The sequence below is a fragment of the Chelon labrosus genome, assembly GCF_963514085.1.
Source record: "Chelon labrosus genome assembly, chromosome: 14".
Classification (NCBI taxonomy): Eukaryota; Metazoa; Chordata; class Actinopteri; order Mugiliformes; family Mugilidae; genus Chelon; species Chelon labrosus.
Window position 1 is genome coordinate 8,884,666 of NC_140347.1, and position 23,902 is coordinate 8,908,567.

Genomic DNA, 23,902 nt, shown 5'->3' on the forward strand with positions numbered 1-23,902 from the left:
AGATCAGGGCTCTCAAGATTTGAACTTAGCTTGGAGTGAGCTTTATTTATTTATTTAGGGGGGCGAGGGTGAAGTGTGCTTGAAGATAATGTATTAGTATATTAAGCTAATCCTTCAAACCAGATAAATAGTTTTATTCATGACTCTCAGGACAAAAAAAAAAAAAAAAAAAAAAAGACAACTAGAAAAAAAGACATTTGTCCAAAAGTGTCCCCTTGAACAGCACTCGTCATTGTCTGCATTTATTAGCTAATTATGGTAAAAAATTATCCATAGAGCAAACATCCTGCGTAGTTCCTCGACTTTAATAAGCAGCTATTGTAAAAAAATTAAAATAAAAATGTGATGAAATGTTTACCTGATGGCGGGCTTCCACTTCCGGCTCCAATCTGACGCAATCGCAGCATTCGCGCGCATTTGTGGAAGGCGTGGTTACGGCGCTGCTATTTCGCCTGGCAACGAGGAATACTATTGTCTGATTGGCTGATGGGTCGCCTTTTAGAGTTTAAAAAAAGGCATGTGGACTTGAAGAGTTTGTTTGAGAAGACGTGCTATGAATTACGTAAGACTAATATTGAGTCAAATACTGATGAAACGTTGACAGAACACAGGTTAATTCCTTTAATTTACATTACAAAACCAGAAATCAGACTTTTATTCGGATGATATACTGTATGTTGCTTATTGTCTTGCTCATAAAATAATGTTAAATTTAATATTCTGCCTCTACTGTGACTCTGAGTACTATGCTCTAGTAGGCTTCAGTGATTTAATCTAATGAGAGATTTATCAGTCTGAAGGCTGAAGGTAAAACACTTAGTACTAAAAGGTACATTTAATCATTCATCGTTTCAGCAAAGGACATTATATGTTGACACCACCTTATTGTCTACATTACAGCAGTAGATATAAGCAACTTGTAATTATGACACAAATTAAAGTTAGTAAATTTAGCAAGTGCCTGTTATGTACTTTTATTCATAGTTTAAAAAAAAAAAAAATGATATGAAAAAATTCTGCCCCGCAGTGATAACTCGATGAACTCCACACACCACACACACAAATCATTTACAAAAAGAAATCTCATTTATTGGGTGTACAAGGGCTCACTAACCACCTACCAGATAGCAGATAATAGTGCATACATATACAGTTTATCAAAAAATGTATGACTCAGTTTTTTTGAATTAAAATAGATGTTTTTGTTTTGAACAAATTGAATGTGGTAAAGTAAACACAAAGAACAGTTTGATTAAATAGAGCCTGTTTCACAACATGTCTTAAGTGCAGTTTAAAATCACATCTTCAGCTTTAAACTGTGTGTAATGTATGACAAGTACATTTTGAGTTTTTTGTTAAACATTTGTTGGCATTGATTCAGAAAACTACGAGTGAGCCAGTAATGTAATAGCTGCTTCATATAAAAGCTCGTGGCAAAAATATCATGTCACTGTTTCCTTCATAACATCGTCACTGAACTTGACATCTAAGCTATATTGCACTTATTCTCCCACTGTTGGGTTGCACTTATTGTAAAATAAATAGATCCTTTACGAGATTAACCTCATATTTACAGATTGTTGCACTGATTTAGATGTTCGCATATGATTCTGAGGAATTACTGTTGCTGTTTGTGTTTGTAGTCGCCGATACGTGATAGACATCTGAAAGAAAAACAGCAAATTCTCAATGTTGTCAACTGATTCAAATAAACAGGAAAGCTGCTAAATATTAAACGACTTACGTCTTCTTCCACGGAGTCGATCGATCAAATTCGTTCCACCAGAAGAGGAAACGCCTCCACTTGTGCTCTACATCAGACAGGTACAAGTTTGGGTTAAACCGAGTGTGGGAAATGATTTGTATTTTCAGCCAGTAAGAAGTACTGGCTATATACAGGTTTGTTAATTGTACAAAGAGAACCTACACAATTTTAACTAGGTGAATGTAAAGGTTTTGCTATATCTTAAAATATATAAATAAGGAAGAGGAAGAATAACAACAATCACTTACTCTTGTTTGATTGGGGCCGGAGCCGGAGCCGGAGCTTACTGCAGGTATTTTCTTTCCGAGGATAGCACGAATCTACAGACACAAACATTTGGCAAACATTTACCAAGACTCACAATTTAAAAGTAGAGTTTAAATATTGGACACAACCCCCTTCAGTTGCTATGCTAAGTTGAGCTAACGGCCTCTTGTCTCTGGTTCTGTACGTAGGGCACAGACACTTGAATGGCAAATACAATTCTGCCTTTGGATTTTCTGTTGAATCCTTATCATTACGTTTTACTGTACTTTGCAGCTTACTTCATACTGGACCTTTGAAAATCGTACGTATTGCTATAGTTAAATAAGTCAGCACCAAGCAAAGTTTTGGGGGAGTCGCTCCATTGAGAACCGATTATGCTCTAGCAGATCTGCCAGGCCAATCATATCATTTGGGTGGGGTTTATGCAACGGTGGAACGTAGTAATACACAACATATTAGCATCGCTGAGTTGAATTAGTTTTCAACATAATGGCTGTGATTGGTTGTAGGACTGTCCAGTTCCGTAAAGAAGTATTTTTTCCTGACAACCCATAATGAAATCCAAATGGTGTGTTACCAGACTCATTCTCCGATAAGAAAAACAAAAACATGCAACAGTAACAGTGTTGGGCTCAGAAGTCAACATACCTTTGAATCAAATAGTGTCCCAAACACTAAAATGAAGAAGCCCTGAGGAAAATCAGATAAACACAAGTGTCGTTACACAAAATTAAAGCCTTCTAAGAATTAAATTACTGCCGTATATGTCCATGAGTGCAAATACCTGTAGTGAGTTGAAGAATGCAAAGGCAATATGGATTCCTCGATTTTCTGCTGATATCATGGTTCCTACTCCCAAAGACCAGGTCAGTCCAAATAAAGGAGTCAAAATGGCCACACATCTTATAAGGACCACCAGGGTATGCTTTTCATCTGGTTGGGAAGCGTCTCCCACTCCTCTCCTTAGCATTTTGAACAAGACCACGATTACGATCAAAATGTTGATGAAAACAATGGTCAGGGCAGGTATCACCATGGCCAGCAGGGCCATGGTTTCAATCCAGTTCAGCCAGCAAGCATTGTCTCTCCTTATGTATCCACGTCCCGGCGCTGTGGACGCAACAGTGACCACAGCTATAATGAGAGGGCAGATGTATCCTAAAGTAAAGCCGATGGCCAGCATGGTTGATTTGGACATGTGGGAGAAGACCATGACTGTCCGGTAAAAGAGCAGAAGTCCTGACACAAGCATCCAAAAGAAGAGGGCAAGGTAGAAAAAGTGCATGAAAAATGTTGCCGTGCTGCACGGGCCAACTGGAACAATAAAGTCTGAATCTGGGTTTTCCGCTGGGTTATCAGCGATTGAGGCGCCGATGATGAAACAGATGTCAGCGATCAGCAGAGACAAAGCAGTGTTAACGATGGCAACGTGGCGCATGAAGGAAGTACTATTTCTTGTCAAAGCTTTCCAAACAACTGCTTCAATAATGAGACATATCACTAAGCTTGCCAAAGAGATCCCTACTCCTACATAGGTGATCACATCCAGGAGTATCCTGATGTCTTCGGGGATGCCAGTTGCCATCAGAATTGAGAAGGATGTGAGGTGGTTGCAGTTGCAGGTTACTATGTCATCTATGTCAGAAACAAAAGTACAGCCTTCCTCATCCCAAGCACCGAGCTCATCAAAAAGTGTAAAATTCCAGAAGACGCACTGTGGGTCCAGTGCCAGGGATTCGTTCAGCTTGTTGTAGCTCAGAGTGACATTATTGATTGTCGCATTTAATCTGACGAGCACCACAGCAGCATTGACGACAACATCGTCAACAGTTTCATTGCTGGTACTGTTGAAGAGACTGACGTTGAAGCCGGAGTCCCTCACTGGCATAACATTATTAAGAGTGAGGAAGGAGATGGTTGTGATAAAGGTACCGGAAATATCTGTGTCTGGAATTTCTATGGCAAAGCTGGAGTTGGTGTCATTTGATATGAAATTGTTGTTGAATGGGGTTCTCCTGAGCCGGATCCGTCGAGTATCGATTGCAAAATTCCCATCCAGCCTACTGGAGAATGTCTCCATTGAACCCAGTAACTCTGAGCTGGAATTGCGAGCTTCATCTTCATTCAGAAACGCCCAGGACTCTCTTGCATCGTCACCAACGATAACATCAACGGTGCCGAGTATATCCTGCAGATAAAGAGATATTTCATTGTAAGGTTACAACCACAAGTACATTTCTTGCAATTATTATAAATTCTTTACTAGGAGGATACAAAATGGAAGGCTTGACTTACCCGCATGATTTCTTCATCGACAATATTGGAAACATTGGCAACTGTATTTAGGATATTAACAATAGCCTCTATTGTTCCAGGTGACTGTGAAACTTGATTTGCTGCACCTTGGACAGTGCTATTTAGATCTTCCACAAATTGGGGCACGGTAGCCGCAACCAGAAACTGAATAAAAGAAACAATGAAAACAGATATCAAAAAAAATTCAGAGCTATAGAATTCACAGATGAAAAAAACACTGGTTGTGCCCCAAAAAACTGTACAAAAGTGCAAAAAAGGCCAAAAGATGTGCTGGTTAAGGTGAAACAGCACATCCTTTGGCCAAGGGGTAGATTTGAGACCAGCCTTTTGTGTGTTGAGACAGTTATTGGTAAACTAAATCCACAATACTGATCCTACAGTATGCTTGGGTGAAATGACGTACAACAAAGGTCCATAGCAGAAAATGAAGAATGACAGTGTGTTTAAAGCACAAGTTATGCTCAATGAGGTCAAGACTAGGTCACCAGAATGCCTAAAGAATGTGTTTTAGGTCCGTAAATTAGAGTTATCCACATTCTGAGTCTAACAAATGGAGTGCAGATATTCGAAAGTATGTTAGCATGTTATTCCTTCACCAGACACTGTTTCCTTGCTGAATAAAACTGTGATCTGTATTTAATAAATACTCAGATAATGTATACTCAGAGAGTTAAAGTGAGATTACAGTGAGCGGCTGACTCTTAGGCTAATGTTAGCACACAAGAAACCCTTCTGCGAACAACTACTTGATTTGCTGACATGTTACTCTTTGTTTGTGCTAAAGAGCATTAACTGACAATTTAAATCACGATTCCTGCACATCACAATACAATTATCATGAAAAATATCAACTAAAATGATGTAATGTGTGTAATGTGGAAGACAGAAAAGAGTAGCTGAATAACACAGTACAAATGTTGTTGGACTCTCAATTAGGAAAGCTCCACCACCCCCATACACAGAATACACAGAATAGTTTGTTGCATCGTTGAATCGCTTACCTGTGATTCTGTTACTAATTCATTGATTTCTGTTAAAATGCAGGAGTCTACCACAAGTCTCCATTCTCTCGTTGCCTGACATTCTGCAGTTCTGGTCCCCATTTGACCTTCAGGACACAAGACACTCGCCCGGTCACCTACTTGTCCTTGACCGTAGGGTGGCGCATCACAGTCAGCAGCTTCAGAGTGAAATAATCAATTAGTCAAAAGGAAAGTGTAACAGCAAATGAATAGTACAGCATGGTTACATTTCAAAACATTGCTCGTACCTCCTCTGAAAAGAGTCACTGTAGTTGTCCTTTGAAAACCATTTGGATTTTCAACAATACATGTGAACACTCTGGATGCCAGTGATCCAGAGCAGTCTGCTTCAAAATCATACTGGATGCAGTCTGATGTGTCACCAGGAGCTGTGAACATTTAATGTTGTTAATTAAAAATTGTTAACAAATGGACATAACTTATGAGCATGGCAAGATTGAGGCTGATGACCTTCCAACTTCAGTCCATACTTACTCGATGTTAATGGTGTTCCCCCTTCAAACCAATTGACTGTGTATGACAACTGCACACAGCACTCAAGTTCTGCCCGTCCCACATTACTGTTGCAGTCAACGGTCACTTCCTCCTGTAGTCGCACATTGGGAGCTGGTCTGACTATAGTATTTGTCACATCACCCCTCTGGCGGAAATCAAGGCCTGTGCCCCTCAGAATGCATTCGTAAGGTCCTTTGGGAAAGAAGTAGGTATTACTGATTGTATTGTTACACTCTAAACCAAAGATGAAGAAAATATAAAGAGCTTCAAAAGTAAATTTAAAAGAGTTTCACATGATTCTGATCCCAGACTTGCAATGCATGACTTTAATTCACAATTGTAAAATGCAAAATAAAGTAAAATACAGAAACTAGGTTTAAACTCATTTCTTGATTAGTGATTTCTTACTAACAAACGAAGGTAAAAAGGACTTACCAATATCAGCAAGAATGACATTAGAAACCCTGAGCGTGGAACGAGTGCCTGAAGATACCTTTGTAAACCTTCTGGACATAATTTCCTCTCCTCTGAGTTTCCATGTCGAACCAGAAATTTCTCCCAGGTTAATTTGAGGAGGAGGAGGGCCACATGACAGCACCATGGACTGACCAGTATAAGTGATGCCTGGAAGGCCGATTCGATTTTGACCTTGGAGAAAGTAAAAGTCAGATCAGAATACTATCACAGTTTTTGACAACAAAAATGAATGAACTAACCGTTTTCAACTTACTGTCAAACATTGCACTGACTGAGCCAATGACAGGAGCAATCCCGCTAATGGCTTCTGGAAGGTTTTGGTTTGCTCTATCAAGTTCACTGGCTTCCAGCTGTGTTGTCTGAACAACAAAGTCTACTATAACGCTTCCTGGTCTGTAAGAACAAACAACAGTTGTGATGAGGAATGAATTATGAATCCCGGCTTCTCCTTCTTTGTTTTTGGTTGGTGTGTTTGTTGTTAATGTAAGAATTACTATACCTGAATCCCGTAACAAAAGCTCTCACAATCGCTTCGACTGTATCGGTATACTGGGCCTCTAACTATGAGGAAAATATGGTTTGTCAGCCTTAGAACACAAAAAGGTAAGAATGAGAATTGGATATGGTGTTAACGGTGCACTTACCACCGCATTAATCTCTCCTGCAAACTCTCTGAATCTTGGACTGGTGTTGTCACTGAAGTCTGCTTCGAAGGTCGTGTCTAATGTGACTGTTAGTGTCACATTAATTTCTGTATATTAAAACATAAAAACACAAAAAATATGAAAACATTATCACAACAATGAAAAGTTACTCCAAAAATGCATCACACAGGCATAACTCATTGTGACAAGTGTAATAATTTTCTACTTTAGCTGGCAACAAGTTATTTAACCCCAACTGATGCAATGAGTAGCTTCTCATTTCTTAAACAACCATGTCTAAAGACACATCCTGTGGTCGTGGAAAAGATGTTAGTCTGTTTGAGAAGGGTGAAATCATTGGCATGCATCAAGCAGAAAAAACATCTAAGGAGATTCTAGAAACTACTAAAACTGGGTGAAGAACTGTCCAACACATTATTAAAAACTGGAAGGATAGTGGGGAACCATCGTCTTCCAGGAAGAAATGTGGTCGGAAAAAAATCCCGATTGATCGTGATCGGTGATCACTTAAACGTTCGGTGAAATCAAATGGACGAAAAACCACAGTAGAACTCAGGGCTATGTTTAATAGTGAAAGTAAGAGCATTTCCACACGTACAATGTGAAGGGAACTCAAGGGACTGGGACTGAACAGTTGTGTAGCCTTAAGAAAACCACTAATCAGTGAGGCTAACTGGAAAAAAGGCTTCAATTTGCTAGGGAGCATAAAGATTGGACTCTGGAGCAATGGAAGAAGGTCATGTGGTCTGATGAGTCCAGATTTACCCTGTTCCAGAGTGATGGGGGCATCAGGGTAAGAAGAGAGGCAGATGAAGTGATGCACCCATCATGCCTAGTGTCTACTGTACAAGCCTGTGGGGGCAGTGCTATGATCTGGGGTTGCTGCTGTTGCTCAGGTCTAGGTTCAGCAACATTATGTTGCCCAAAGAATGAGGTCAGCTGACTACCTGAATATACTGAATGACCAGGTTATTCCATCAATCGATTTTTTCTTCCCTGATGGCACGGGCATATTCCAAGATGACAATGTCAGGATTCATGGGGCTCAGATTGTGAAAGAGTGGTTCAGGGAGCATGAGACATCATTTTCACACATGGATTGGCCACCACAGAGTCTAGACCTTAACCCCATTGAGAATCTTTGGGATGTGCTGGAGAAGGTTTTGTGCAGTGGTCAGACTCTCCCATCATCAATACAAGATGTTGGTGAAAAATGAATGCAACACTGGATGGAAATAAATCTGGTGACATTGGAGAAGCTTATTGAAACAATGCCACAGTGAATGTGTGCTGTAATCAAAGCTGAAGGAGGTCCAACGAAACATTAGTGTGTGTGACCTTTTGTTTTGGTGGCAACTTTTTTTTGACCAGGCAGTGTATTTGATGGGTTTACAGTGCAGCACTATTTCTTTTTATCCAGTTAACTAGCATTGTCAACAGCAGGTGCAGCAGTTGCTATACTCAAAAGTCTAACTGCTGTGTCTGAAGTACACCATTATTAAAATTATTGTTATTAAAAAGTTATAAATTGTGAAATTTTATGTTGTCAGCCCATTTTATACAAAGGGATGTAAGTTTGAGTTTCAAGGACATCATGCTCAAGGACATAAATCAGGTAAATGTTTTTGTTAGCTGTAGAGTTTAAAATACATGATATAAGACAAGCTGTACCCATAAGACAGGATAACAGTACCTGGAGGTCCGGTGGTAGGAATCACTGTAGTGGTTCTGGTGGTGACAGCGGTAGTGGTTGTGGTCATGGTGGGGACAGTGGTCGTAGTCGTGTTGGGGACAGCGGTAGGAGTCGCTGGGGGTACAGTGGTAGTAGTGGTGTTGGGGAAAGCAGTAGTAGTCGTTGGGGGTATAGTGGTAGTAGTGGTGTTGGGGAAAGCAGTAGTAGTCGTTGGGTGTATAGTGGTAGTAATTGTTGTGGGTATAGTGGTAGTAGTTGTGTTGGGGGAAGCGGTAGTAGTTGTGGGGGGTACAGTGGTAGTAGTTGTGGGGGGTACAGTGGTAGTAGTTGTGGGGGGTACAGTGGTAGTAGTTGTAGGGGGTACTGGTGGAGATGGTGTTGAGGTGACATTAGCTGAAAATACAACATTTCAAACAAATTTACAATGTGAAGTAGAGAGAATGCTTCAAATAATTTTAAACATGAGAAACCTGTCGAAGGCCCTTTTCAAGCTATGTCTAAGGTTGACTTTCCAGTTGGTTACTCAGGCACAAATCTGTATCATCGCAGAAATATAACTAGAGCAAATAGTTCACAAAGGTCTCACGGTTTACATTCGCAAAATATTCTGGGTGTCGCCCTTTCTCCAGTATTCTGACCAAACTCTTTACATAGCTAATGAAAATGAACATGCCCCCCCAATATTACAATTTACATACAGTTTTAAAACTGTGGCGGACTTGGACTGTGCCAACACAACCTCATTTAATATTCTAGGGTTAGGGTTAGCCTACATCAGATAGTGAAAAAAGTACTTTTAAGTGTTAGAAACTTTGAACAATCATTTTATATTACTTTACTAACAGTAAACACTAACAAATGAAAACTAATTGCAGAGAATGTATAACTCTGGGATTAGTGTCATGCCATAATACAAAACTATGTCAAATGTTTGTACTACCTTAGTTTTTGTGCTTGCATAATATTTGGAAAGTGTCAAACTCAAATCTCAGTGTTTTCATTTTCAGACTTGTCCATCAAATCTGTCACTGTTGTAGTAAAAACACTACAAAATGCAAAATTATTCAACAATGTTCCGAAAGCGTTTTTGTGTGTGTGCCTGTGTCAGGCTGCATCCTGCTGGGGATGGCTGCAGCCATCAAGGAGTGTCATTGCTATGGGCTGGGAGGGGGTACCTGGTCTGATCTAGGTGGGTGGCTACATGTCTAAGTAACATCCAGTTTTCACAAGATGGTCAATGTAATTTAGTTCTCCTGTCAGTAGTTTTAATGTTGTGGCTGATCGGTGTATGTGTCGAAATTTCACCAAGAAATAAAAACATTGTTAAGCTACCACGGGGCAAATAAAGACAGGACTTGTACTATAGACTTAAAAGTGAGCTCTTGAAGAATAGTGAAAACCAAATAGATATATTCAACCATTCAAAGTATCAATCAAAACTCCACTTTCAAGATTTCAAAACATCTGAAAAAACATATGAGCAGCAGTTTTCAGACCAGCAGTTACTAAATTTGAAATCCTGAAAAACAACTAATGCACTGGGAGAATAGTGACAAATTTGAAAATGTATTGGACTTTCAAAACATTATGCAAACTTTTTTTTCTTCACTTCAAATTTTGGAATGACTGTGTGTGCTTTTCCGTGTATTACTAAAAAACCACCCATTTATGTGTTATGGCTATAATGGTCGTTGTGAAGTTATTTACTTGTGTGATTAAGTATTACAGTTATTCATAAGATCATCAGCTTTGGTTGTTATATTTCAGTCTTACTTGTTGGTGGTGTTGGAGGAAGAAGACATGCTGTAAAGGCTGTAAAAAAAACAACAGAGAAGATTTGCTGCAGAATAAATACAGATATAAAGATAATGCCACAGCACTCACACTCATGACACCAAACTTTGGATCAACATTGTTAAAGACTAATTGTCAGCCTAAAAGTCATCCAGTCATCCAGGTCATGGTATGGCCAAAAAACACAAGCTGTGAACAAGGCAACTGGACGTCTAGAATTCCATCCAGCAGTTTCACCATGCATCCAAATAGCTTCTTCAAAATTAGAGACCTCAACTGGAAAAACCATGTGCTGCTGCAAGGCTTTCACAATATGACACATCTGACACTGGTGTCAATGTGATAGTTACTAAAGTGAACTCACTGTGCTGAAACTCAGACTGGCAGTATTGTCCCTCGGGAGGAATGGCATTGATACATCCACATGTGTTGTCAGTGATGTTGTCACAGGGTCCATAGCGTTGACACTGGTCACATGGCCAACGATATTGATCCTCACATCTGCACTGGAAGCCGTCAACGCTTGGAAGACACACTGGACACAGATGGAGAGAACATCAAGATGGTCTACAGGGACATCTTATTTTGTTTTAGCAATGCACTGACAGAAATTAACTTTCCAATCTCAAATGATATATGGCAGATACATTTAAAAACTGAGGATTTGATTTGACTGACTCACTCAGAGTTCTTACCTGTAGTAATGTTGACATCTCTCAGTTGAATCTGGCTGTTGGGGATGGGGAAGGGGAAAGTGATGCTGTTCAGCAGGAACCTCAGTCTATTTATGACTGAAATATCTGTGGTGTTCAGCTCAATGGAAATCAGGTATAAGTAAACAACTGGAGGTGTTGGAGGAGCTGAAATCAAAGAGGAAATGCATAATTTAGACTACAGTAATTACAGATATCACTTCAAACATGTACTGTGTGATGTTCCTGTGCTGTCACATGTTAATATTATCTTTCAGTCTTACTTGGTGTTGTTGTTGTTGTTGTTGTTGTTTCTGGTGTTGTTGTTGTTGCTGGCGTTGTTGTTGGTGGTGTTGTTGGTGGTGTTGTTGTTGTTGTTGGTGGTGGTAGTGAAGGAGTAGGACATGTTGTAAAGTCTGTAATAAAGGAGAAAGAGAAGAGTAGACACTGAATAAACACAAATATAGACACTGACACATCTAAGATACAACAGCACCTACAGTATCAGCTACACACTGATCTAGCCTCAATATAACTCACTTTATCTCTCTGGGAATTCTATTTGAAAAAGAAAAAAGTCAATTAAATGTAATCATGCATTCTCAACAGCAGATGGTGCTGTTTCCTACAGTTTCTCTCTTTATTTGTTTGATGCTAAAACAGTGTCTGTGAATATTTTCAGTCATCCAACTAATGGTATATCAAGTGTTTCAAATAAACATCTGGACTTGTTTCACTTTCATTTAAAAGTGAAGAAGCCTTTTGGATGAGAGCTGGGATGTTTTGAAGAGACTCAGGTGAGTCCTGTTCTGTGGTTGAAATACTCAGATATTGGAAAATCACAATATGACACATCTGACACTGGTGTCAGTGTGAACTCACTGTGCTGAAACTCAGACTGGCAGTATTGTCCCTCAGGAGGGATGGCATTGATACATCCACATGTGTTGTCAGTGATGTTGTCACAGGGTCCATAGAGTAGACACTGGTCACACGGCCAACGATACTGATCCTCACATCTGCACTGGAAGCTGTCACCGCTTGGAAGACACACTGGACACAGATGGAGAGAACATCAAGATGGTCTACAGGGACATCTTATTTTGTTTTAGCAATGCACTGACAGAAGTGATTTATGGCAGATACATTTGAAAACTAAGGATTTGATTTGATTGACACACTCAGAGTTCTTACCTGTAGTAATGTTGACATCTCTCAGTTGTATCTGGCTGTTGGGGATGGGGAAGGGGAAAGTGATGCCGTTCAGCAGGAACCTCAGTCTATTTATGACTGAAATATCTGTGGTGTTCAGCTCAATGGAAATCAGGTATTCATAAACAACTGGAGAAACTGTAGAATCTGAAATCAAAGAGGAAATGCCCAATTTAGACTACAGTAGTTACAGCATATCACTTCAAACATGTACTGTGTGATGTTCCTGTGCTGTCATATGTTAATATTCTCCTTCAGTCTTACTTGGTGTTGTTGGTGGTGAAGGAGTAGGACATGTTGTAAAGTCTGTAATAAAGGAGAAAGAGAAGAGTAGATACTGAATAAACACAAATATAGACACTGACACCTCTAAGATACAACAGCACCTACAGTATCAGCTACACACTGATCTAGCCTCAATATAACTCACTTTATCTTTCTGGGAATTCTATTTGAAAAAGGAAAAAAGTCAATTAAATGTAACCATGCATTCTCAACAGCAGATGGTGCTGTTTCCTGCAGTTTCTCTCTTTACTTGTTTGATGCTAAAACAGTGTCTGTGAATATTTTTAGTCATCCAACTAATGGTATATCAAATGTTTCAAATTAAGCAGCTGGACTTATTTCACTTTCATTTAAAAGTGAAGAAGCCTTTTGGATGAGAGCTGGAATATCTTGAAGAGACTCAGGTGCGTCCTGTTCTTTGGTTGAAATACTCAGATATTGGAAAATCACAATATGACACATGTGACACTGGTGTCAATGTGATAGTTACTAAAGTGAACTCACTGTGCCGAAACTCAGACTGGCAGTATTGTCCCTCAGGAGGGATGGCATTGATACAGCCACATGTGTTGTCAGTGATGTTGTCACAGGGTCCATAGCGTAGACACTGGTCACACGGCCAACGATACTGATCCTCACATATGCACTGGAAGCCGTCACCGCTTGGAAGACACACTGGACACAGATGGAGAGAACATCAAGATGGTCTACAGAGACATCTTATTTTGTTTTAGCAATGCACTGACAGAAGTGATTTATGGCAGATACATTTGAAAACGGAGGATTTGATTTGACTGACTCACTCAGAGTTCTTACCTGTAGTAATGTTGACATCTCTCAGTTGAATCTGGCTGTTGGGGATGGGGAAGGGGAAAGTGATGCTGTTCAGCAGGAACTTCAGTCTATTTATGACTGAAATATCTGTGGTGTTCAGCTCAATGGAAATCAGGTATTCATAAACAACTGGAGAAACTGTAGAATCTGAAATCAAAGAGGAAATGCATAATTTAGACTACAGTAATTAAAGTATATCTCTTCAAACATGTACTGTGTGATGTTCCTGTGCTGTCACATGTTAATATTCTCCTTTAGTCTTACTTGGTGGTGCTGGTGTTGAAGGAGTAGGACATGTTGTAAAGTCTGTAATAAAGGAGAAAGAGAAGAGTAGATACTGAATAAACAAAAATATAGACACTGATACCTCTAGATAATACCACAGCAACTACAGTATCAGCTACACACTGTTCTAGCCTCAATATAACTCACTTTATCTTTCTGGGAATTCTATTTGAAAAAGAAATGTCAATTAAATGTAATCATGCATTCTCAACAGCAGATGGTGCTGTTTCCTACAGTTTCTCTCTGACTGATGTGAGCTCAACAGCTCCAAAGCCAGGAGTGATAAGTCAGTTATGTCATTTATCAGCAGCTTCATCTCAGCATATCAAGATTTCATGAGCTCTGGCAATTTTTTTCTTTTTGGGTGGGGGTGGATGGGGGGGTTCTACTGTCTGAATAAAAGCCCATCGTAATAATGCGGACGTTGGGTTTAGCAACAAACAACAGCAGTCTGTGCAGTTCATACACAGGAATACTAAACATAATGCTGTTGAGACGTGGTATTCTATGGACAAATGTATGTAAAATTAAATGAAGTATCAGCGAATAAATCTAATTCAATAATTCAAAGTAAGCAGTTGTGACTTTGTTCGCTAGCGCTTATAAAGTTAAGCTAGTTCACGGTACGTCTACAGTCGCTTTCTCTGGGTTTTGACCAGCTCTCTTAAAATAATTGTAAATCTCAATGGGCCAAAAAAATCAACAGGGTTGTAAACAATAGCGGTAACGTCAGTGAACAACGCAAATAGCTTCTCATGCAACATGAGTTGTCTGAGGCGTTTTCTCCGTCAGGTAAAATTCAGTACAGAGCAGGTGAGCGACCAGTGTGTGTGGAGGGTCTGGGTTTTTTAACAGCAATAGAAAAAAACAACGCAAGCACAGTTGTATTTCCAATTCATTATGAGACCATGGCAGAGTAAGACCCTGGCAGGCTGCCATAGTCTTAACATTATATGGGAAACCCAAACTCAGATATTGGGAAACCATGTGTTGTTACAAGGCTTTCACAATACGACACATGTGACACTGGTGTCAGTGAGATAGTCACTAAAGTGAACTCACTGTGCTGAAACTCAGACTGGCAGTATTGTCCCTCAGGAGGGATGGCATTGATACATCCACATGTGTTGTCAGTGATGTTGTCACAGGGTCCATAGCGTAGACACTGGTCACACGGCCAACGATACTGATCCTCACATATGCACTGGAAGCCGTCACCGCTTGGAAGACACACTGGACACAGATGGAGAGAACATCAAGATGGTCTACAGGGACATCTTATTTTGTTTTAGCAATGCACTGACAGAAATGATATATGGTAGATACATTTGAAAACTGAGGATTTGATTTGACTGACTCACTCAGAGTTCTTACCTGTAGTAATGTTGACATCTCTCAGTTGAATCTGGCTGTTGGGGATGGGGAAGGGGAAAGTGATGCTGTTCAGCAGGAACTTCAGTCTATTTATGACTGAAATATCTGTGGTGTTCAGCTCAATGGAAATCAGGTATTCATAAACAACTGGAGAAACTGTAGAATCTGAAATCAAAGAGGAAATGCATAATTTAGACTACAGTAATTAAAGTATATCTCTTCAAACATGTACTGTGTGATGTTCCTGTGCTGTCACATGTTAATATTCTCCTTTAGTCTTACTTGGTGGTGCTGGTGTTGAAGGAGTAGGACATGTTGTAAAGTCTGTAATAAAGGAGAAAGAGAAGAGTAGATACTGAATAAACAAAAATATAGACACTGATACCTCTAGATAATACCACAGCACCTACAGTATCAGCTACACACTGTTCTAGCCTCTATATAACTCACTTTATCTTTCTGGGAATTCTATTTGAAAAAGGAAAAAGTCAATTAAATGTAACCATGCATTCTCAACAGCAGATGGTGCTGTTTCCTACAGTTTCTCTCTGACTGATGTGAGCTCAACAGCTCCAAAGCCAGGAGTGATAAGTCAGTTATGTCATTTATCAGCAGATTCATCTCAGTATATCAAGATTTCAGGAGACTCTGGCAATTTTTTTCTTTTTGGGTGGGGGGGTGGGGGGGTGGGGGGGTTCTACTGTCTGAATAAAAGCCCATCATAATAATGCAGACGTTGGATTTAGCAACAAACAACAGCAGCCTGTGCAGTTCATACACAGGAATACTAAACATAATGCTGTTGAGACGTGGTATTCTATGGACAAATGTATGTAAAATTAAATGAAGTATCAGCGAATAAATCTAATTCAAAGTAAGCAGTTGTGACTTTGTTCGCTAGCGCTTATAAAGTTAAGCTAGTTCACGGTACGTCTACAGTCGCTTTCTCTGGGTTTTGACCAGCTCTCTTAAAATAATTGTAAATCTCAATGGGCCAAAAAAATCAACAGGGTTGTAAACAATAGCGGTAACGTCAGTGAACAACGCAAATAGCTTCTCACGCAACATGAGTTGTCTGAGGCGTTTTCTCCGTCAGGTAAAATTCAGTACAGAGCAGGTGAGCGACCAGTGTGTGTGGAGGGTCTGGGTTTTTTAACAGCAATAGAAAAAAACAACGCAAGCACAGTTGTATTTCCAATTCATTATGAGACCATGGCAGAGTAAGACCCTGGCAGGCTGCCATAGTCTTAACATTATATGGGAAACCCAAACTCAGATATTGGGAAACCATGTGTTGTTACAAGGCTTTCACAATACGACACATGTGACACTGGTGTCAGTGAGATAGTCACTAAGTGAACTCACTGTGCTGAAACTCAGACTGGCAGTATTGTCCCTCAGGAGGGATGGCATTGATACATCCACATGTGTTGTCAGTGATGTTGTCACAGGGTCCATAGCGTAGACACTGGTCACACGGCCAACGATACTGATCCTCACATATGCACTGGAAGCCGTCACCGCTTGGAAGACACACTGGACACAGATGGAGAGAACATCAAGATGGTCTACAGGGACATCTTATTTTGTTTTAGCAATGCACTGACAGAAATGATATATGGTAGATACATTTGAAAACTGAGGATTTGATTTGACTGACTCACTCAGAGTTCTTACCTGTAGTAATGTTGACATCTCTCAGTTGAATCTGGCTGTTGGGGATGGGGAAGGGGAAAGTGATGCTGTTCAGCAGGAACCTCAGTCTATTTATGACTGAAATATCTGTGGTGTTCAGCTCAATGGAAATCAGGTATTCATAAACAACTGGAGAAACTGTAGAATCTGAAATCAAAGAGGAAATGCATAATTTAGACTACAGTAATTAAAGTATATCTCTTCAAACATGTACTGTGTGATGTTCCTGTGCTGTCACATGTTAATATTCTCCTTTAGTCTTACTTGGTGGTGCTGGTGTTGAAGGAGTAGGACATGTTGTAAAGTCTGTAATAAAGGAGAAAGAGAAGAGTAGATACTGAATAAACAAAAATATAGACACTGATACCTCTAGATAATACCACAGCACCTACAGTATCAGCTACACACTGATCTAGCCTCAATATAACTCACTTTATCTTTCTGGGAATTCTATTTGAAAAAGGAAAAAGTCAATTAAATGTAATCATGCATTCTCAACAGCAGATGGTGCTGTTTCCTACAGTTTCTCTCTGACTGATGTGAGCTCAACAGCTCCAAAGCCAGGAGTGATAAGTCAGTTATGTCATTTATCAGCAGATTCATCTCAGTATATCAAGATTTCAGGAGACTCTGGCAATTTTTTTCTTTTTGGGTGGGGGGGTGGGGGGGTTCTACTGTCTGAATAAAAGCCCATCATAATAATGCAGACGTTGGATTTAGCAACAAACAACAGCAGTCTGTGCAGTTCATACACAGGAATACTAAACATAATGCTGTTGAGACGTGGTATTCTATGGACAAATGTATGTAAAATTAAATGAAGTATCAGCGAATAAATCTAATTCAAAGTAAGCAGTTGTGACTTTGTTCGCTAGCGCTTATAAAGTTAAGCTAGTTCACGGTACGTCTACAGTCGCTTTCTCTGGGTTTTGACCAGCTCTCTTAAAATAATTGTAAATCTCAATGGGCCAAAAAAATCAACAGGGTTGTAAACAATAGCGGTAACGTCAGTGAACAACGCAAATAGCTTCTCATGCAACATGAGTTGTCTGAGGCGTTTTCTCCGTCAGGTAAAATTCAGTACAGAGCAGGTGAGCGACCAGTGTGTGTGGAGGGTCTGGGTTTTTTAACAGCAATAGAAAAAAACAACGCAAGCACAGTTGTATTTCCAATTCATTATAAGACCATGGCAGAGTAAGACCCTGGCAGGCTGCCATAGTCTTAACATTATATGGGAAACCCCAACTCAGATATTGGGAAACCATGTGTTGTTACAAGGCTTTCACAATACGACACATGTGACACTGGTGTCAGTGAGATAGTCACTACAGTGAACTCACTGTGCTGAAACTCAGACTGGCAGTATTGTCCCTCAGGAGGGATGGCATTGATACATCCACATGTGTTGTCAGTGATGTTGTCACAGGGTCCATAGCGTAGACACTGGTCACACGGCCAACGATACTGATCCTCACATATGCACTGGAAGCCGTCACCGCTTGGAAGACACACTGGACACAGATGGAGAGAACATCAAGATGGTCTAAAGAGACATCTTATTTTGTTTTAGCAATGCACTGACAGAAGTGATTTATGGCAGATACATTTGAAAACTGAGGATTTGATTTGACTGACTCACTCAGAGTTCTTACCTGTAGTAATGTTGACATCTCTCAGTTGAATCTGGCTGTTGGGGATGGGGAAGGGGAAAGTGATGCTGTTCAGCAGGAACCTCAGTCTATTTATGACTGAAATATCTGTGGTGTTCAGCTCAATGGAAATCAGGTATAAGTAAACAACTGGAGAAACTGTAGAATCTGAAATCAAAGAGGAAATGCATAATTTAGACTACAGTAATTAAAGTATATCTCTTCAAACATGTACTGTGTGATGTTCCTGTGCTGTCACATGTTAATATTCTCCTTTGGTCTTACTTGGTGGTGCTGGTGTTGAAGGAGTAGGACATGTTGTAAAGTCTGTAATAAAGGAGAAAGAGAAGAGTAGACACTGAATAAACAAAAATATAGACACTGATACCTCTAGATAATACCACAGCACCTACAGTATCAGCTACACACTGTTCTAGCCTCAATATAACTCACTTTATCTTTCTGGGAATTCTATTTGAAAAAGAAATAAGTCAATTAAATGTAATCATGCATTCTCAACAGCAGATGGTGCTGTTTCCTACAGTTTCTCTCTTTACTTGTTTAATGCTGAAACAGTGTCTGTGAATATTTTCAGTCATCCAACTAATGGTATATCAAGTATTTCAAATTAAGCAGCTGGACTTATTTCACTTTCATTTAGAAGTGAAGAAGCCTTCTGGATGAGAGCTGGAATGTCTTGAAGAGACTCAGGTGAGTCCTGATCTTTGGTTGAAATACTCAGATATTGGGAAGTCACAATATGACACATCTGACACTGGTGTCAATGTGATAGTTACTAAAGTGAACTCACTGTGCTGAAACTCAGACTGGCAGTATTGTCCCTCAGGAGGGATGGCATTGATACATCCACATGTGTTGTCAGTGATGTTGTCACAGGGTCCATAGAGTAGACAATGGTCACACGGCCAACGATACTGATCCTCACATCTGCACTGGAAGCCGTCACGGCTTGGAAGACACACTGGACACAGATGGAGAGAACATCAAGATGGTCTACAGGGACATCTTATTTTGTTTTAGCAATGCACTGACAGAAGTGATTTATGGCAGATACATTTGAAAACTGAGAGTTTGATCCGACTGACTCACTCAGAGTTCTTACCTGTAGTAATGTTGACATCTCTCAGTTGTATCTGGCTGTTGGGGATCGGGAAGGGGAAAGTGATGCCGTTCAGCAGGAACCTCAGTCTATTTATGACTGAAATATCTGTGGTGTTCAGCTCAATGGAAATCAGGTATTCATAAACAACTGGAGAAACTGTAGAATCTGAAATCAAAGAGGAAATGTATAATTTAAACTACAGTAATTAAAGTATATCTCTTCAAACATGTACTTTGTGATGTTCCTGTGCTGTCACATGTTAATATTCTCCTTTAGTCTTACTTGGTGTTGTTGGCGGTGAAGGAGTAGGACATGTTGTAAAGTCTGTAATAAAGGAGAAAGAGAAGAGTAGATACTGAATACAAAAACACAAATATAGACACTGACACCTCTAAGATACAACAGCACCTACAGTATCAGCTACACACTGATCTAGCCTCAATATAACTCACTTTATCTTTCTGGGAATTCTATTTGAAAAAGGAAAAAGTCAATTAAATGTAACCATGCATTCTCAACAGCAGATGGTGCTGTTTCCTACAGCTTCTCTCTGACTGATGTGAGCTCAACAGCTCCAAAGCCAGGAGTGATAAGTCAGTTATGTCATTTATCAACAGCTTCAGATAAATTATGTGAATATTCTCAGTTATCTCAGTATATCAAGATTTTGTGAGACCCTGGCAATTGTTTTCTTTTTTGGGGGTGAGGGGGTTCTACTGTCTGAATAAAAGCCCATTATTATGATGCTATCCGAACTGTATCAGTCAGTCTTTAAATTATAGTAATAATGCGGACGTTGGGTTTAGCAACAAACAACAGCAGTCTGTGCAGTTCATACACAGGAATACTAAACATAATGCTGTTGAGACGTGGTATTCTATGGACAAATATATGTAAAATTAAATGAAGTATCAGCGAATAAATCTAATTCAAAGTAAGCAGTTGTGACTTTGTTCCCTAGCGCTTATAAAGTTAAGCTAGTTCACGGTACGTCTACAGTCGCTTTCTCTGGGTTTTGACCAGCTCTCTTAAAATAATTGTAAATCTCAATGGGCCAAAAAAATCAACAGGGTTGTAAACAATAGTGGTAACGTCAGTGAACAACGCAAATAGCTTCTCATGCAACGTGAGTTGTCTGAGGCGTTTTCTCCGTCAGGTAAAATTCAGTACAGAGCAGGTGAGCGACCAGTGTGTGTGGAGGGTCTGGGGTTTTTTAACAGCAATAGGAAAGACAACGCAAGCACAGTTGTATTTCCAATTCATTATAAGACCATGGCAGAGTAAGACCCTGGCAGGCTGCCATAGTCTTAACATTATATGGGAAACCCCAACTCAGATATTGGGAAATCATGTGTTGTTACAAGGCTTTCACAACATGACACATCTGACACTGGTGTCAATGAAATAGTCACTAAAGTGAACTCACTGTGCTGAAACTCAGACTGGCAGTATTGTCCCTCAGGAGGGATGGCATTGATACATCCACATGTGTTGTCAGTGATGTTGTCACAGGGTCCATAGCGTAGACACTGGTCACACGGCCAACGATACTGATCTTCACATATGCACTGGAAGCCGTCACCGCTTGGAAGACACGCTGGAAAAAGACATCAAGAAGCAAGATCAGAGCAACATGCCAAGTTACTGAAAAAATATCAGAACCACTGTATTATTCAACTGTTAAAGTATGTATACAATCGTTATTCACACCTGTAGTAATGTTGATTTCAGTGAGTTGTATTTGGCGGTCGATGGTGATTGGGTAACTCGTGTTGCTCAGAATGGTCCTCAGAAGATCAATCTCTGTGACACCTGTCGTGTTCAGCTCAACAGAAACCAGGTATTCATAGGTAACTGTACGGAACATTTAACAACAGTTGGTGGCCCAAATTAGGTGATCATGTAAAAAAAAGAAAGAAAAGGGCTGGGGTTATCAACTTGGTTTCAGGTCAACATGATTCCCATTCATGTGTCAAGCATTTTTCACATCTTTACCTGCTGGTGGTGGAGTTGTTGTTGGAGGACACGCGGTTATGTCTGTAAACAGGATAACACAAAGAAGGATCCGGTTCAAACAATGATATTGTTAAAATGTATATCAGGTGCTGAATGACTTTCAAAAATACCTACTTTGCTGTACAGACTGACAGTACTGTCCATCTGCAGGAATAGCATTGATGCACACGCATGTGTTGCCTGCATTACATTTCCCATAGGTGACACACTTGTCACATGGCCAAAGGTATTCATCTTCACAGCGGCACTGGAACCCATTGCTTTCTTGCGTGCAAACTTTAAAATCAACAACACATCTTCTCTTAGGAAAAGGTTCACAATGACATAACAAATTTCAAAAGTTGGCAGCCGAAATGTGTGTCCCTACCTGTGGTGACAGCAGCCTCTGAGATGTTTACTTGAGGGGTGATTTGGACGGGGAAAGTGAAATTTTTTATGGTGTTCCTCAGTTGATCCGTTCCGTTTGTGTAAACCTCAATTGTAAGCTCGTACTCAAAAACAACTGAAGGAACTGGTGAAAAAGAGGCTATATTAATTGACAAGTTTTCGGCATTATTTTGCTGCAAATGCCGGTTTAAACTTCGGCTACATATTCATACAGCTTCTAGCAAGCGAAGAAATGAGAAGCGCCTTTAAAGATACAGGATTCTTCATCTACACTAAACCCATCAAGATGCTGTTGACATAACAAATAGAAAGTTAGCATTATAACCTGTCCTTGGCTGGCAGTACTGCCCATTGGATGGAATACTGTTGATGCATCTGCAAGTGCCGTCAATGATCTCATCGCAGGCTCCATATGTAATGCAGGTTTCCAACGACCAAACGTACTGATCTTCACATCTGCACTGGGAGCTGGTGCCGTTTAGGGTGCACACTAAAGAAGTAATAGCACAAAAGTGTGAGTAGAAGTGGCGTTCAGACAAATATCCAGCTTGTTTGTTGCACACAAGGCTGAAAACTAATTGACGGCAATTTAAATGGCGCTAGATCAATCAGTGATACTCCACTGTACGCCAGCAAGCTCAGGAGGAACTCATTGGCGTACAGTGCAATTCACGCGTATTTGGTATGTGTACACAATTTGGAATTTGGACTTTCTACTGCAACCACCAAGCTGCTGTGTTTCAAATTCAATGGGGCGGATCAGAAAACCAAAAACAACAAAAGGTCAGTTTGAGAAAGGTCAAAAAGACAGATTCGTATTATTTTTCTTCTCCCATTAATCATCTCATAGCTACTCGAATTTCACGACTTAACTTCAACACTCACTGTTCTTATCTATAGAGAAATAACAATTACCATGTTTACCCTCATCTTAATTGCATACTTCTTTTGGAGCGGAAATAGCATATTTTCCAAAGACCTGTACAAGCCCTGCGGTTAAGGAAATACTTTTTGTATTTGGCAACAGTCTTAAATAAGCAGTGAGGTGAAACTAAAAGGTGAATTTGTCGCTGTTGTTCCACTCCAGGGGGCATGAAAATCTAACTCTGAACACTTAGGCTTTCATACACACACACACAAGGCGTCCAGAGTAGTCATTATAATGTGTAAAAACCATTAAAGTCATAGCTGAATGGAGCCTGTGCTTGACTTAATCAGCAGTATCACTTCCTCTAGAGATCTCACTTAAGTGACTGTAATATGACCTCACAGGGAAATTTTTAGCAGGAAAGACAACAGCAAACATGACATCTGAAGAATCACGGTAAATAATGAGGAGTTGACTTTATGAAATGAACCAGGCGTGAGAAAAAGCTTGAGAAGCATGACACACTAATGATGTTTTCAGAGGAAGCAGCGGATCCATTCTCACCTGTGGTAATGTCAATGTGTGTGACATTTATTGTGGGTCCCAAGGCCAGAGAAAGGCTGCTATTGTTCAGCAGGCTCCTAAGGTTGTCCAGTGCTGCGATATCTGTCAGATTGAGCTCCACTTCAACTTCATACTGAACCGGAGTTAGCAGCTCTGTAAGACAATTAGACAATTCACACATTTATTTAACTGTTAACTGTTTTTAGCAGATACCTCATTGAGCATGTTGTTGAAGAACAGTGAGGGATAATGATTTTTTTTGAGGGGAGGGGCTTTGAGGGGAGGGGCCTCTCTGGATCATCCCAAAGATACTTGATCAGTTTGGGATCTAGTGAATTTGGAGGCCAGGTCAACACCTTGTGCTGTTCTTCATGTTTTTGTCAGTTGTTCCTAAAGCGTTTTT

At 40.0% G+C, this 23,902-nt stretch overlaps 1 protein-coding gene across 1 annotated transcript; it reads right to left on the bottom strand.

Annotated features, from left to right (window-relative positions):
* Nucleotides 1–466: 466 nt before the first annotated feature.
* Nucleotides 467–21,761, bottom strand: adgrf8 (adhesion G protein-coupled receptor F8). Its single transcript, XM_084560599.1, has 38 exons — nt 21,375–21,761; nt 21,091–21,261; nt 19,947–19,988; nt 19,665–19,829; nt 19,353–19,523; nt 18,827–18,868; nt 18,545–18,709; nt 18,233–18,403; nt 17,157–17,198; nt 16,875–17,039; nt 16,563–16,733; nt 15,480–15,521; nt 15,198–15,362; nt 14,886–15,056; nt 13,803–13,844; nt 13,521–13,685; nt 13,209–13,379; nt 12,684–12,725; nt 12,402–12,566; nt 12,090–12,260; nt 11,492–11,623; nt 11,211–11,375; nt 10,880–11,050; nt 10,495–10,533; nt 8,722–9,114; nt 7,008–7,114; nt 6,863–6,924; nt 6,617–6,756; nt 6,322–6,534; nt 5,866–6,078; nt 5,619–5,759; nt 5,350–5,528; nt 4,328–4,492; nt 2,817–4,220; nt 2,681–2,722; nt 2,014–2,085; nt 1,745–1,811; nt 467–1,664 (listed from the first exon to the last, which is right to left on the bottom strand). The coding sequence occupies exons 1-38, from the start codon at nt 21,529–21,531 to the stop codon at nt 1,591–1,593; spliced, it is 6,375 nt and encodes a 2,124-aa protein (XP_084416725.1). The 5' UTR covers nt 21,532–21,761; the 3' UTR covers nt 467–1,590.
* Nucleotides 21,762–23,902: the final 2,141 nt, after the last annotated feature.

Bases quoted from the DNA above. Each gene is read 5' to 3' on its own strand.
- adgrf8 (XM_084560599.1), bottom strand. From the start codon at position 21,531: ATGTTCCGTACAGTTACCTATGAATACCTGGTTTCTGTTGAGCTGAAC. The intron at 17,040-17,156 runs GTAAGACTAAAG...CTTTGATTTCAG, and splicing joins TTCAACACCAGCACCACCAA to ATTCTACAGTTTCTCCAGTT. The intron at 4,221-4,327 runs GTAAGTCAAGCC...CTTTATCTGCAG, and splicing joins TCGATGAAGAAATCATGCGG to GATATACTCGGCACCGTTGA.